At 43.5% G+C, this 15,040-nt stretch overlaps 1 protein-coding gene across 1 annotated transcript in view; it reads right to left on the bottom strand.

Moving 5' to 3' along the window:
• Window positions 1–3,494: 3,494 nt before the first annotated feature.
• Window positions 3,495–15,040, bottom strand: part of LOC138961519 (uncharacterized) — a 22,392-nt gene continuing 10,846 nt past the window's right edge. The window contains exons 9-11 of the mRNA XM_070333176.1: window positions 10,775–10,894; window positions 9,912–10,044; window positions 3,495–4,742 (exon numbers count right to left, since the gene is read on the bottom strand). Of these exons, the coding sequence (XP_070189277.1) occupies window positions 4,266–4,742; window positions 9,912–10,044; window positions 10,775–10,894 (730 nt within the window). The 3' untranslated portion in view covers window positions 3,495–4,265. The remainder of the gene's footprint in view (window positions 4,743–9,911; window positions 10,045–10,774; window positions 10,895–15,040) is intronic.

Genomic DNA, 15,040 nt, shown 5'->3' with positions numbered 1-15,040 from the left:
TGGCAAAATTGTATAGGCATAGATAAAAATGTCCACCAAAATACCCGTGTGACTTGGAATAATAAGCCGTGAAAAGTAGGATATGCGCCGAAATGGCTGCGATCTGCTGGCCGATGTGAATGCGTGATGTATTGTGTAAACAAAATTCCATCTCACACGGCATAAATAAATCCCTGCGCCTTGAATATGTGCGCAATATATATATAACGAACTACCTATCTCTTTCTCTCCGTCTGTCCGCAGCCTTGGCGTCACTCTCGATCCAACTCTCTCTTTCCAAAAACACATCTCTAACATCTGCAAGTCCGCCTATCTAGAGCTGCGCAAGATCAGTTCAGTCCGTCACTACCTCACCACTGATGCAACCAAAACGTTAGTGTGTTCTCTAGTCCTCTCAAAGATAGATTATTGCAATTCTCTTCTGGCCGGTCTCCCTAAGTACCTTTTAGATAGACTTCAAAGGATCCAAAATAACGCTGCCCGCCTGGTCTTCAAATCTTCCAAGTATGAACACGCCACACCCCTTCTTCACTCTCTACACTGGCTGCCTATCACTAAAAGGATCGAATACAAACTCTCCTCTCTTTCTTTTGCCGTCGTTTCTGGTTCTGCCCCAGAATACTTCTCAGAACTCCTTAATCTCTACACCCCCTCTCGTCAGCTTCGCTCCGCCGCCGACACTCGACTCTTCCGACTCCCCACAGTGCAAACAAAGACATGTGGCGAGAGGTCCTTCGCCTATCAAGCCCCTGTGACCTGGAATAGATTACCTCTGCCTCTCAGACACACAGATTCTCTCACTACATTCAAAACAAATCTCAAAACACACCTCTTTCAGCGCAAGTGATTTTCCCTCCAGCATCTCCCCACCCACCCCATCCCGCCCCACCTCACCCCCTACCTAGTGCCTAAAATAACGTGTATATATATTTTCTGCGCTTTGTGTCAGCACTGTTTGTGTGTGTGTAAATAGTATTGTTGACACGTTTTTATACAGTAGCCTTATGTGGTTCTTGTGCCTAGGCTGTGTATTGGATTGTCATTGTATGCCTGCATCATTAGTTGTCAGTAATTATTACATGTGCTGATTGTTCTCTTTGCCTGCGCGCGTATAGTATGTTGGTTATGATTGGTCATAGTATGTTTGTTTATGTTTGGTCGTTATCTTTGCCTGTGCGTGTATTGTATGTTTGGTCGTTTTCTTTGCCTGTGCATGTATAGTTTGTTGGTTATGTTTGGTCGGTTTCTTTGCCTGTGCGTGTATAGTATGCTTGGTCGATGTATGTATTGTAAAGCGCTAAGAGTAGACATTTTTCTAGAATAGCGCTATAAAAGTTTGCATTATTATTATTATAATTGCATAAAAAAATAAAAATAAAAAAATAAAAAATCCCTGCGCTTAGAACTGTACCCACGGAATACGCGGGATATAAGCCTCATATTGATTGATTGATTGAGTTTTTTGAAAAAATTTATGTTGGCGTACGGGTAACGCATGTACATGTAATATTGTATACATGTATGTAATGATGTGTACTATATACTTTAAGTTTCTGGAAAAGTATTTTGGCGGGTAAAATATATTCCTCTGAGTCTGAGTAACAAAACGTGTAGAAACCTAAACATGCCACACATTCACAGACATTTTCTCTGTCAGCAGGAAGAAACTTTTGTTCGTGTTGTTAATGCTTTTTGGTATCAGATTAAAGATTCTTGATTGCTGGCAACTTTTGTTCGTGTTGTTAATGCTTTTTGGTATCAGATTAAAGATTCTTGATTGCTGGCAACTTTTGTTCGTGTTGTTAATGCTTTTTGGTATCAGATTAAAGATTCTTGATTGCTGGCAACTTTTGTTCGTGTTGTTGATGCTTTTTGGTATCAGATTAAAGATTCTTGATTGCTGGCAACTTTTGTTCGTGTTGTTAATGCTTTTTGGTATCAGATTAAAGATTCTTGATTGCTCGCTCTTGTGGAGATCTGCTGATTTAGAGGTTTCAATGCTATTTTTGAGATGATTAACCTTTTCCACATTAACAAGTAATTCTGATATATATATATACCCCAACATTTTCTGCGGCTTTGCATTCTTTTCCTCCCTTTTTTGTTTCAATTTTTCAGAATCCCTTTTCTGCTATTTGACCATTGCAGTTTTTATTTTCACAAATAGTGTTAAAACTTGGCAGCAGAAATAATGTGGTCAGATGGGATGCACTTACACAATGATATATTTTTTGGGCCAAAGTTTCATGGTTGGTTTTAACAGTTTTGTAATCACATGACCATGACCCACAGAGGGGTCTGTCTAATCTGAGATTACGAAATAAAATGAAAAAGCTAACCAAACTTTCTTCTTTTAGGTGTGGCATACATTTGTTTGTGGATGGGTGGGTATGTAACTCATGTATGTGTGTCACAGTGTGTGTGTGTGTGTGTGAGTGTGTGTGGCACAATGAGAGAGAGAGAGAGACAGACAGAGAGAGAGAGATAGAAGAGAATGAATTCGACCTCAGAAACATGGAAGGAAACGTACATTACTTTTAAATCTTAGTGTATAAAAACAAATTCACAGACACACTTTATTCTCATGCAGTATCATTCATACAAAACTTACGTAAGCGCGAATATTTACATTTTTACAGAGGGAAAGAGTTGACTACAGTGTCATCCTCGCCTCCCCCCCCCCCCCTACCCCCCCCCCCCCCCCCCCCCCATTCCCCGACCCGCCCCTTTCTCTTGTTGAAGACCTTGCTTTTTCAGATTGTTTGTGTACACCCTTTGTGAATGTAGGGGAAGGGCTCCTAATATGGACCACTTTTTGTTTCATGCCGATATCTAGCTTGTTTTCTTGCGAAGAAGTTTCATTTGTGTTTGGTAGTCCTTCTCTCTTAGGTAAACTGTTTCTGTAACTGTTTTGACAAGTTACCCAGTGTTAGGAAACGCTACCGTTGCTGAGCTTTGGTTCAGTTTTGTGTGTTGCATGTAGTTGACTTATTTGTACTTTGTGGGGAAGTACCGATATTATATTTTGTAAACACAATATTTATGCTTGGACGAGAATGCAGGTGAACTTTCTAGTCCTGTCAAAACAAGTTGTTTACCACGATGTTTTAGTCGTGAGTTCGTGGCGTTCGTTCGGATTAAGTGCGTCGGCGCTTTTGATGTACGTCATAGAGAATGTCGCTAGTTTAGTCCATGCACGGCTCGTATAATGTAGTTGTATCATGTTCGGTCTGGAATATTCTCGAGATTGAGTATTTACTATATATGCCAGCGCGATTTGTATGTAAAAAAAGCTTCTATTTGAGTTCTGCTACGTTGTGCAGTTGTATGTATTGAATGCTGAATAAATCCTCGAACTCAATTTGACGAGTTGTTTTCTGTTGCTGCGAAGACGGGCGACGTAGAATAAAAGAACACAAAGTTCTATACGTCGTTTGAGAACTTGTGGCAATCTCAAGTGTCGTGTAACACCCAGAAAGGGTGAATACAGCGAATGAAATTGTTTTGAAGTTGAACACTCTAGCGCCGTTAGTTTGTCAGAGCAGGAGGTGATCCATATTAGGAGCCGGTCCATATTAAGAGCCCTTCCCCTACTTCCATTATAAAACTACATTCTTTTTGTTGTTGTAAACCTTATGCTCTTAGGTTTTTATTTTTTTAGGACTCTAGTTGGGAGTTCCACTGAACGATGGAACCCCCCTTTTAACCTTCACCGCATCACGCGTTGGACTACACAGTCCGGATGATATACGACCCACACTTTCCAAAGAAGGATTCAACGTGAAAAGTATGGGTCGTACACGACCCACGCCATCCGAATAGGGATACACATTTTGCCGCCTCTTTGCAGAGTATGGGTCGTACACGACCCACGCCATCCGAATAAGGATAAACAACGTAACATTCCTTACGTAATTCCATATGGGTCGTCCACACGACCCACATCATCCGAACTGTGTAGTTCAAATTACGTCAACGTTTATTTGTTTGTTTACAAAGATAATCTTTCAAAAAAAGGGCGATGGAAAGGCCGTATGGTGATTGGAGATTATATGAAGTCTCAATTAAAAACTCCAAGGAGTTTCAGAGATAAAGACGATTTTTTTAGGCTCTTTTTATTTCCCATTTTCAATCGCTGTACACGTAAACCTTCACAGCGTGTCGTCGTCATTCTCAAAGCCTGCGTTCTGATTGCATCCGTCAGGCTCATTCCGATCATCGTTGACGAAACTGTAAGCGTCACCGAGTCGTCGTCATAATCACTGTCAATCACCGTACACGTAAACCTTCACAGCCGGCGTGTCGTCGTCATTTTCAAAGCCTGCATTCTGATTGCATCCGTCAGGCTCAGTCCTGTCATCGTTGACGAAACTGTAAGCGTCACAGTCATCGTCATAATCCTCAACGTCAGTCTTTTCACTAAACTCCACTTGCGCGTGGGGCGTTTTCCCCTGGGACATGGTGACGCGGTCATAGCTCTCAGCAACTTTCCTCTGACTGTTGGTTGCTTTGCTGTTTCTTTCTAACACAGCGTAGTCTTCTTCCGAGCACTCGTCGTCTGGGGTGAGAGGGAGTGGAGTGTCGGATTTGGAGGGGAGAGCAGGAACGTTGTCGAATACTTCGTCTTCTCCGACATCGCCCAGGCCAATTTCGTCCATTCGTCTCCGGTCGCGTATGTCCCACGGAGAGGCGTAGTACGCGGCAACATCGTCTGATATCTCTGGCGTTGAGACAATTCGAACCTGTGAGAGAAAAGCACAAAAAAATAGAGATTGGTGAGACAATGCGTCATACGCTCAAGACCCCTTGAATGACGTCACACGCTGAAAGAGCACCTCCCGTCTGTGACGTCATTTCCATGGGACTCAATCGTGAAGAGCGCGGTAACATTAATTTCAGACCAAAACTTTAGTTAGCCAACATATGACAAGCCCAAGTAAAGTACAAACAGGAAGTATTTTGAAATCTGGTGGTGGTGTTTCCCACAGACTACTCTCGCTCACGAAGGGGTGAAAGGACCGATGTATATTACAGACCTGTTTACACTACACATTGAGCGTAGTAAACTACGATTTTGGTCCCCAAACTACGCAACTACGCATGCTTGTCTTATACTACGCAAACGTTTCGTTTCGACTACACATTTTGACATTTTGAATACGCAAAAACGCGAGCGAGTTCCGATCCATAATTTGTACTAACCGGTTGTGTACTGCGTGCAAAACATGCCCGGCGCCCGCGAGAGTAGCGTAGTCAGTTGGTCTTGCTGCTGTTATTACAACTATCGCGGGCGTTTCAGCACATACTTTTCTGAACGCGGTCACTTCGTAGCTCATTCTTTCTGGAGGGAAAAAAATGGCTACAGCGACGAACACGGATTCAGAAGACTTTGGCGATCAACCGCCACGGAGCAAAAAAAAGAAGCTTGGTCAAACTCCCAGCAAGGCTTTTCTGCCAAAGTACTATGAGGAGCATCCATGCCTAGTTTCGTGGAGAAAAGGGAAGCATTTGGGAGGGCCCCAAAGGGTTTAAAATCGTGATCGTGATTGGCGTTTTTTGACCTTTCTGTGACCGTGATTGCCGAAATTTCCATTTCTGTGATCGTGATGGGACTTTGCCCGTGATCCGTGATGACAAAAAAATCAAGTCTCGTGATCGTGATCGTCATTTGTTTTCGTGATCGTGATGGGCATTATTGCAAAGCATTTTATTTTCAACGTACATTTTTCACAGCTGTATCACTCTATGATCCTCTATTCGTCAAGGAGCCAATCCTGATTGAAGGGAAGCAACAACACATTCAGAAATATGATGTTGACAGCGATTGCTTCCCTTTAAGAGAACCAATCACACAAAAAAAGAGATACAATCAGAAAGCGAATTGCAAAAGTCTGCCAAACTTCATCCAATGGAAGGGCTTCGTGCTAAAGCCTTTTGAGTGCATTCAGTCAAATTCGAATTCGAAGATCAAAAATGGCGTGCAGCGGTACTGTCATCGAACTTCTGTTATATTTTGTGGATTCAAACCAGACCAAAGCAGGCGGCGAGAATGCCTTCCTTCATGGAAAGGTCAGGCTACGGGTCCGTCTTTCCGAAGACGAAATGTCAAGGTATGTTGATCTATTCAGGGCCGGACTAGGTAAGTACTAGGGGGGGGGGGGGGGGGGGTTACAGATGGGGGTTCAGGGGGCAAAGCCCCTTGGTGGGGGTCCAGGGGGCGAACCCCCCCTAGGTGGGGGTTGTAAGGGGGCGAAGCCCCCTTGAAGCTGAACGTTTTTTTGATGTTTCTGGAGGGAAAGGAAGCCTCTCCTTGAACGAAAAAGGTAAATTCGACAGCAAGCTGTATAGGCAATGAAGAAGAATTGAGATTGTAAGGACTCATACTTTTCATCACAAAAATCGTTGAAGAAAAATGTATTTCGAAAGGGGGTGAGAGGTGCGATTTCTCCTTGGATTTCATGATGATCCAGATGCACCCCCCCCCCTCCTCCCTCCCCCACACAAAAAAAAGCGTTTGGGAGGTACATGCTTAAGCCGGGGGGGGGGGGGGGTTGCGCAACCCCTGTAACCCCCCCCCCCCTAGTCCGGCCCTGTCTATGTTGCTCTATGATTGTTCTGAATGTAGGCAAAGATCTTGAAATTTGTTCAAGATCTTTGAGTTTGATTGAGATCATTGACATTGTCGACATTGCCACGTCCGGCTGTCACTCGCTCAGTGTGACCTCGACTGGCTCGAGTCTGATCGAGTCTGCGTGTAGCCAAAACCGAAACTAGAAATGTGTTTTTCATCCGAGCAACGTGGACACGCTTGGCATAGATTCTAATTGTCGCTTCTTTGCATTAAAGGTCCTTGTCTACATTTTTATACCGAAATCGCCATTTGACCCTTAAAATGCAGAGTCTATTATCTACAATTATCAACAATACACCCCCTTTCGATCAGGAAAGACGAAGCCAGTGTAGCCGCTTGAAAATTCATTGTAGTATTCCAGCGTAGTACTCATAGTAGGATATCCTTATTTGGAAAATGCCAAGCGCAAAACTCCTCTCAAATCCCGTGCATTTCGTGCGTTTAAAAAAAAGCGTGGACAGCGCTCCAGTGTCAAACTGTTGCTGCACTTGTTTGGGCGTGGCTATAAGCATAGTGACATGAATTTGATTGGTCAGTATTTTTGGGCAAAGCACATGTTCTCAGCAAACAGAAAACAAAATATTGGAAGCGTGAGTCACGCTACCCAAAAATTAAAATCTTTTTTTACATATTTTTTTTTCTATAACTTTTTTCCCCATGGTTCATTCATCATCTGACATAACTTTTTAGCGAAATCTAACCATAAGATTATTGAAAACAAGCAAAAATGTAGCGCCTGTAAACTTATCAACAATGGGTTAAATTCAGGAACTATGGCGGGGAGACGTGCCAGTTTGGGTCACTTGATCCTCATGTCAAAGTCGATCAAAGTCATGTTCGTTGGGGATTTTGTTATTATAGACTCTACCATCACACATACATGTACTTTAATTTCAATCCACCCAACAGTTTTTGAGAAAATGGGTTTAAAAGATTTAGCTCTGGAAATGTGAAATTGTGCAAGTATATATATTCATGTGTGTGAGTGAGGGTGTGGGAGTTGAATGTGTATGAGTGTATATTCCTTCACCCACCTTCATGATTCCTAGACTGACCTTTAGTCAGGATTATAGACTCTACCATCACACATACATGTACTTTTAATTTCAATCCACCCAATAGTTTTTGAGAAAATGGGGTTAAAAGATTTAGCTCTGGAAATGTGAAATTGTGCAAGTATATATATTCATGTGTGTGAGTGAGGGTGTGGGAGTTGAATGTGTATGAGTGCAGGGGCGGATTAGGGGGGGGGGTTACAGGGGTTCCGGAACCCCCCCCCCCCCCCGGCTGTCAAAACAAAAATTAATACAAACTTTAAAAGAAATAATGAGTGGCTGCCGACACCAGTTGATCATGTTTAAAATCAAGGATAAGCCATAAATTGTTCATAAAATAGCTAAAACTCTTCAGCTTCTGGGGGGCTAAGCCCCCCAGACCCCCCAACGGGGCCTTCCCCATGTACCCCACAAGGTCTACCCCTGGACCCCAGGTTGTAACCCCCCCCCCCCCTCTGCCTTAACTGCTCCGCCCCTGGAGTGTATATTCCTGTGAGTGTCTGTATGAGAGAGAGAGAGCGAGAGAAAAAACAATGAAAACAACATTCTTCTTACTGATTACAAATCATGATATGTATTTCTATGTATGAATGAAAGAGAATTAAAAAAAAATAATAAAAAAGTGCAACAGTTGTCACTTTGTGTTGAATAAACAATAGATCCAGAGGAGCGAATAACTGTGTGGTTGTGTTTACTTTGACACGTGCTTTCTGTACCTGCAACTTTTACCGTGACCGTGATTTGCCACTGGTGTTCGTGATCGTGAAAACAAAAATCAAGGTAACTGTGATCGTGAAAGCTAAAATTTCCCTTCCCGTGATCGTGATGATACCCCCCCTTTGGGGCCCTCATTTTGCCCACAGCACTGTGTGCAACACGGCTTTTTCAGAGAAGCACAGTGGGCTTTACGACCGTGTAACCGCCACAAGAAAAGCACTTCTCATGAGGAATTCGAGAAATCCCGACCAAAGCAGAGGAAAAATTGGACTGTTTTGTGAAGAAACCCGTGCCAGGGAAAGAAGACCAAGACAAGCTCACTTTTGAGAGATCGGTAACCAGAGCAGAGGCAATGACCTGCCATATTATTATTATTATTGCCGACGCAAACCTGTTCTGTTTATATGCAAATTTGCCTTCATGTTGATACACATACTCCCAGTCCCAGTCCCTACTTTTTGTGACTTGATGTTCTCAGATTGTCACAGGTCTTGAATAGGGGGTCCCACTGTATATGAACTGCATACCCCTCAACATAGCTTTTTTTTAACAAATCATGAATGTTCCAAACTAGTTAATAATTTTTTTTTAACAAATAAACTTAATGCTTGTGTATTTTTGTGGGGGCTTTGTTTGTATTTGTATGAGGAGTATTGTTCACATTGTAATAGTTTTGTTTGGAGTGTTGAGTGTTTGTTTTAGTACGGTATAAGTAACTGTTCTGTTTTGCGGTTTGGGTTGATCGAATTGAAATACTACACATTCACCTGCCAAACTACACATTTGCTTTATTTTCACACCCAAAACTACACATGGTACATTTCAGGGGTAGGCAGGTCTGATATTATGTTCCACCAACATAATTATGTGCTTGAGGTTTTGTTTAGACTCGCTGCATCCTTTACATGTTTATGTAGATGTATTTTTACTGTGTTAAATAGTTTTTTGTTGTTGTTGAAAAAATCAATAGTAATTGGTGAACAAAAAAGGCCGAAAATATATGTAGGCAATAAAAGCGTACATGTGTTTTTCAATGGAATAAGTGGGGAGTGGGTTTTAAGACAATATTGCGATGTTTGGTGGAATGCGAATGAATTAACAGATTTCTTGGAACATCTCTCATTTGAGTATAACGTCACGTCAAGTTGATGAAGCAGGGGTGGAGCAGTTAAGCCGGGGTGTGTGTGTGTGTGTGTGTTTGTGTGTGTGTGTTACAACCTGGTGGGGTTCAGGGACAACGCCCTGTTCGGGGGTCTGGGGGGCAAAGCCCTCCTGAAGCTGAAGAATTTTAGCTATTATTAAACAATTTGTGGCTTATCCTTGATTTTAAACATGATCAACTGGTGCCAGCAGCCATTCATTTTTTTTTCACAGACAAAATCTTTTTTTCTTTTTTGACAGCCGGGGGGGGGGGGGGGGGGGGTGTCCGGAACCCCTGTAACCCCCCCCCCCCCTACTCCGCATCCTGTGAAGTATTTCGCTGGCCGGAAACTGCCATGCAGTCTTACCCTTTTCTTTTCACTCTGTCTCTTTCTTTCCCTGACAATCTCGGCTGTGACGTAGACCTCTCCGTCATCAACGTCATCTTTGGTGACGACGTTTCTCCCCTTCTTGGCACCGCCTCCATCATTTCCCATGTTCCTGTAAAGACACCAAGTCAAAATGTTCACTTTGAATAAACTTCAGTAAAGAAAAGCAGGGAACACAAATTGGAAACCAAGAAAATGGGCATTTAAAAATCAAGAGAGAAACAACCCATCAAACAAACCGAACAGAGAAATAATTTAACAAACAAAAAATCTGTACTTGTGAAGAGGAAAATGAAAAAATCTAATTTTAAGCTAACTGCCACTGTAGACCCAAAGAGTTGCAACCAAATCGTTCATGTTGACCTTTCAATGTAGGCCTATCAGTTTCGGTTTTGGTCTTCGGTTATTGAGGAATCTGTGTCCTCTATAGTCAGCATTTTGTATTCTTTTGGAATGAAAACTTGTAGTTTATGCGGTCTTTTAACTGTGGCTCTCACTAAACGGGAACATCAACCTCTTCTTTTAAAAGCTTATAATTATAATAAAAGTAGTGTTTGCCCATAACTCCACTACCTACGTATACTAGCTCCTTGTTTGATGAGAAACGACAACGACGAAACAAACCAAGCCGTTTTTTCTTCACCCCCTCTTCAAGAGAGAACTATCTGACGTCACAATAAAAAAAATGTTCGGGATAACGTCATGATTCGTATCGTGGCGTCACGTTAAAATTTTGTCTCTTCTTCTGCATGTATCTGGAGGAACTGAACAGAATTTTCGAGAACAAATTTTGTAACATCAGCAGTAGAAAATTACGTATGTATTATCTTATTTTATCTTACCTGTTATGACGAGCTACAGCAGCAGCGTTGAGATCAGGTGTGCTGTAGTATACATCCATATCATCCACAAAGTCATGGGGCTCTGAATAATTGTCTGCCTTTGACCGCCTTTGTCGTCGTCTGAAACCATTAGTCACATACAATGAAATCATTAGTAGGGGAAGGGCTCCTAATATAGACCACTTTTTGTTTCATGCTGATAACTAGCTTGTTTTCTTGCGAAGAAGTTTCATTTTGTGTTTGGTAGTCCTTCTCTCTTGATTAGGTTAACCGTTAGGCCTAATTAGAGTGAAATAGCTTTGATAGACATTCAGCAAAAATTAAATACAGGAGAAAAAAAATCACAAATGGTCCATACATGTATTAGGAGCCTTGGCGCCCAATATGGACCAGTGAAGCGGCCTTCACGAATCACCGTAAAAATCCCCCTATACTTCAAAATAACACGATACAACTTAGTGTGCAAGTCAGACTAATTCAAATATGCTTTAGATTGATCTGTTTCGGGTTGATGAGAGCATTATTTGAAGCACACCAGGAAACTGAAGAAGCTTATCAAAAACAGAGTGAAAATTGGTTCTCACAGAGAGAAGGTCGTTATAAAAAGGACTTCGCCGGGGATCTTTTGGGAAGGTCATAATGTACAGGTCGTTAATCAAGAGTTGGTCGTTAGGTCAGATTTGACTGTACTGTATATTACAATAATGGCCCTGGGTAGTCATCTATGAAATACAACGCGAAAATTCAACATTACTATGGTTCAATGATTTCGTTGTAGCGATCTGACGTTTTTCTTGGACCGGCTTTTTCATTGGGTCACTAGTGACACAGGAGCTTGTATCCAACCACCGGTCGATAATTATTTTCTCCTGCATGCTTATTATTTACTGCTGCATGCTTACCCTTACTACTACTATTTATCAGTAGTAAATAGTGGTAGTAAGGAGACTGTATGGAATAAGGAGTAAATAAATGGAATAAGGAGTAAATAATGATCGACCGGCGGCGCCATTGGATACAGGATCCTGTGGGTCACTACACATGCGCACAACTTTACATCTTCTGTTCAGTCTCCATCATCTTCATCTCAGTTTACATGGATGAAACTTTTCCGCCTCAGGGTGGAAATCCGCCAAATGAAATTGGTCAAATAAGGAATACCTTTTTTTTTTTTTTTTTTTTTCCCCCGCGGCGATCCGATCCGTATTTCCTCTAACACAGTGACTGGACATCGCTGAGTCTTTGTTTCACTGAGCGGGCGAATTATCGGACTACAGCTTGGCATTTGTTTCACTGAGCGGGCGAATTATCGGACTACAGCTTGGCATTTGTTTCACTGAGCGGGCGAATTATCGGACTACAGCTTGGCATTTGTTTCACTGAGCGGGCGAATTATCGGACTACAGCTTGGCATTTGTTTCACTGAGCGGGCGAATTATCGGACTACAGCTTGCCATTTGTTTCACTGAGCGGGCGAATTATCGGACTACAGCTTGGCATTTGTTTCACTGAGCGGGCGAATTATCGGACTACAGCTTGGCATTTGTTTCACTGAGCGGGCGAATTATCGGACTACAGCTTGCCATTTGTTTCACTGAGCGGGCGAATTATCGGACTACAGCTTGGCATTTGTTTCACTGAGCGGGCGAATTATCGGACTACAGCTTGGCATTTGTTTCACTGAGCGGGCGAATTATCGGACTACAGCTTGGCATTTGTTTCACTGAGCGGGCGAATTATCGGACTACAGCTTGGCATTTGTTTCACTGAGCGGGCGAATTATCGGACTACAGCTTGGCATTTGTTTCACTGAGCGGGCGAATTATCGGACTACAGCTTGGCATTTGTTTCACTGAGCGGGCGAATTATCGGACTACAGCTTGGCATTTGTTTCACTGAGCGGGCGAATTATCGGACTACAGCTTGGCATTTGTTTCACTGAGCGGGCGAATTATCGGACTACAGCTTGGCATTTGTTTCACTGAGCGGGCGAATTATCGGACTACAGCTTGGCATTTGTTTCACTGAACGGGCGAATTATCGGACTACAGCTTGCCATTTGTTTCACTGAGCGGGCGAATTATCGGACTACAGCTTGGCATTTGTTTCACTGAGCGGGCGAATTATCGGACTACAGCTTGGCATTTGTTTCACTGAGCGGGCGAATTATCGGACTACAGCTTGGCATTTGTTTCACTGAGCGGGCGAATTATCGGACTACAGCTTGGCATTTGTTTCACTGAGCGGGCGAATTATCGGACTACAGCTTGGCATTTGTTTCACTGAGCGGGCGAATTATCGGACTACAGCTTGGCATTTGTTTCACTGAGCGGGCGAATTATCGGACTACAGCTTGGCATTTGTTTCACTGAGCGGGCGAATTATCGGACTACAGCTTGGCATTTGTTTCACTGAGCGGGCGAATTATCGGACTACAGCTTGGCATTTGTTTCACTGAGCGGGCGAATTATCGGACCACAGCTTGGCATTTGTTTCACTGAGCGGGCGAATTATCGGACTACAGCTTGGCATTTGTTTCACTGAGCGGGCGAATTATCGGACTACAGCTTGGCATTTGTTTCACTGAGCGGGCGAATTATCGGACTACAGCTTGGCATTTGTTTCACTGAGCGGGCGAATTATCGGACTACAGCTTGGCATTTGTTTCACTGAGCGGGCGAATTATCGGACTACAGCTTGGCATTTGTTTCACTGAGCGGGCGAATTATCGGACTACAGCTTGGCATTTGTTTTACTGAGCGGGCGAATTATCGGACTACAGCTTGGCATTTGTTTCACTGAGCGGGCGAATTATCGGACTACAGCTTGGCATTTGTTTCACTGAGCGGGCGAATTATCGGACTACAGCTTGCCATTTGTTTCACTGAGCGGGCGAATTATCGGACTACAGCTTGGCATTTGTTTCACTGAGCGGGCGAATTATCGGACCACAGCTTGGCATTTGTTTCACTGAGCGGGCGAATTATCGGACCACAGCTTGGCATTTGTTTCACTAAGCGGGCGAATTATCGGACTACAGCTTGGCATTTGTTTCACTGAGCGGGCGAATTATCGGACTACAGCTTGGCATTTGTTTCACTAAGCGGGCGAATTATCGGACTACAGCTTGGCATTTGTTTCACTGAGCGGGCGAATTATCGGACTACAGCTTGGCATTTGTTTCACGGAGCGGGCGAATTATCGGACTACAGCTTGGCATTTGTTTCACGGAGCGGGCGAATTATCGGACTACAGCTTGGCATTTGTTTCACGGAGCGGGCGAATTATCGGACTACAGCTTGGCATTTGTTTCACGGAGCGGGCGAATTATCGGACTACAGCTTGGCATTTGTTTCACTGAGCGGGCGAATTATCGGACTACAGCTTGGCATTTGTTTCACGGAGCGGGCGAATTATCGGACTACAGCTTGGCATTTGTTTCACGGAGCGGGCGAATTATCGGACTACAGCTTGGCATTTGTTTCACTGAGCGGGCGAATTATCGGACTACAGCTTGGCATTTGTTTCACGGAGCGGGCGAATTATCGGACTACAGCTTGGCATTTGTTTCACTGAGCGGGCGAATTATCGGACTACAGCTTGGCATTTGTTTCACTGAGCGGGCGAATTATCGGACTACAGCTTGGCATTTGTTTCACTGAGCGGGCAAATTATCGGACTACAGCTTGGCATTTGTTTCACTGAGCGGGCGAATTATCGGACTACAGCTTGGCATTTGTTTCACTGAGCGGGCGAATTATCGGACTACAGCTTGGCATTTGTTTCACGGAGCGGGCGAATTATCGGACTACAGCTTGGCATTTGTTTCACGGAGCGGGCGAATTATCGGACTACAGCTTGGCATTTGTTTCACTGAGCGGGCGAATTATCGGACTACAGCTTGGCATTTGTTTCACGGAGCGGGCGAATTATCGGACTACAGCTTGGCATTTGTTTCACTGAGCGGGCGAATTATCGGACTACAGCTTGGCATTTGTTTCACTGAGCGGGCGAATTATCGGACTACAGCTTGGCATTTGTTTCACTGAGCGGGCGAATTATCGGACTACAGCTTGGCATTTGTTTTCATTGTTTAATGTGCAAATTTGTGTGTTTGAGATACCAGGAGAGGCCTACTTTTACCCTTAAAAGCGACCGGCACGGTTGGCCTAGTGGTAAGGCGTCCGCCCCGTGATCGGGAGGTCGTGGGTTCGAACCCCGGCCGGGTCATACCTAAGACTTTAAAATTGGCAATCTAGTGGCTGC

The sequence above is a fragment of the Littorina saxatilis genome, linkage group LG3 (genome assembly GCF_037325665.1).
Source record: "Littorina saxatilis isolate snail1 linkage group LG3, US_GU_Lsax_2.0, whole genome shotgun sequence".
NCBI classification, from domain to species: Eukaryota; Metazoa; Mollusca; class Gastropoda; order Littorinimorpha; family Littorinidae; genus Littorina; species Littorina saxatilis.
The sequence above is the reverse complement of the archived record's forward strand: the minus strand, read 5'-3'. Positions and strand labels throughout refer to the sequence as shown.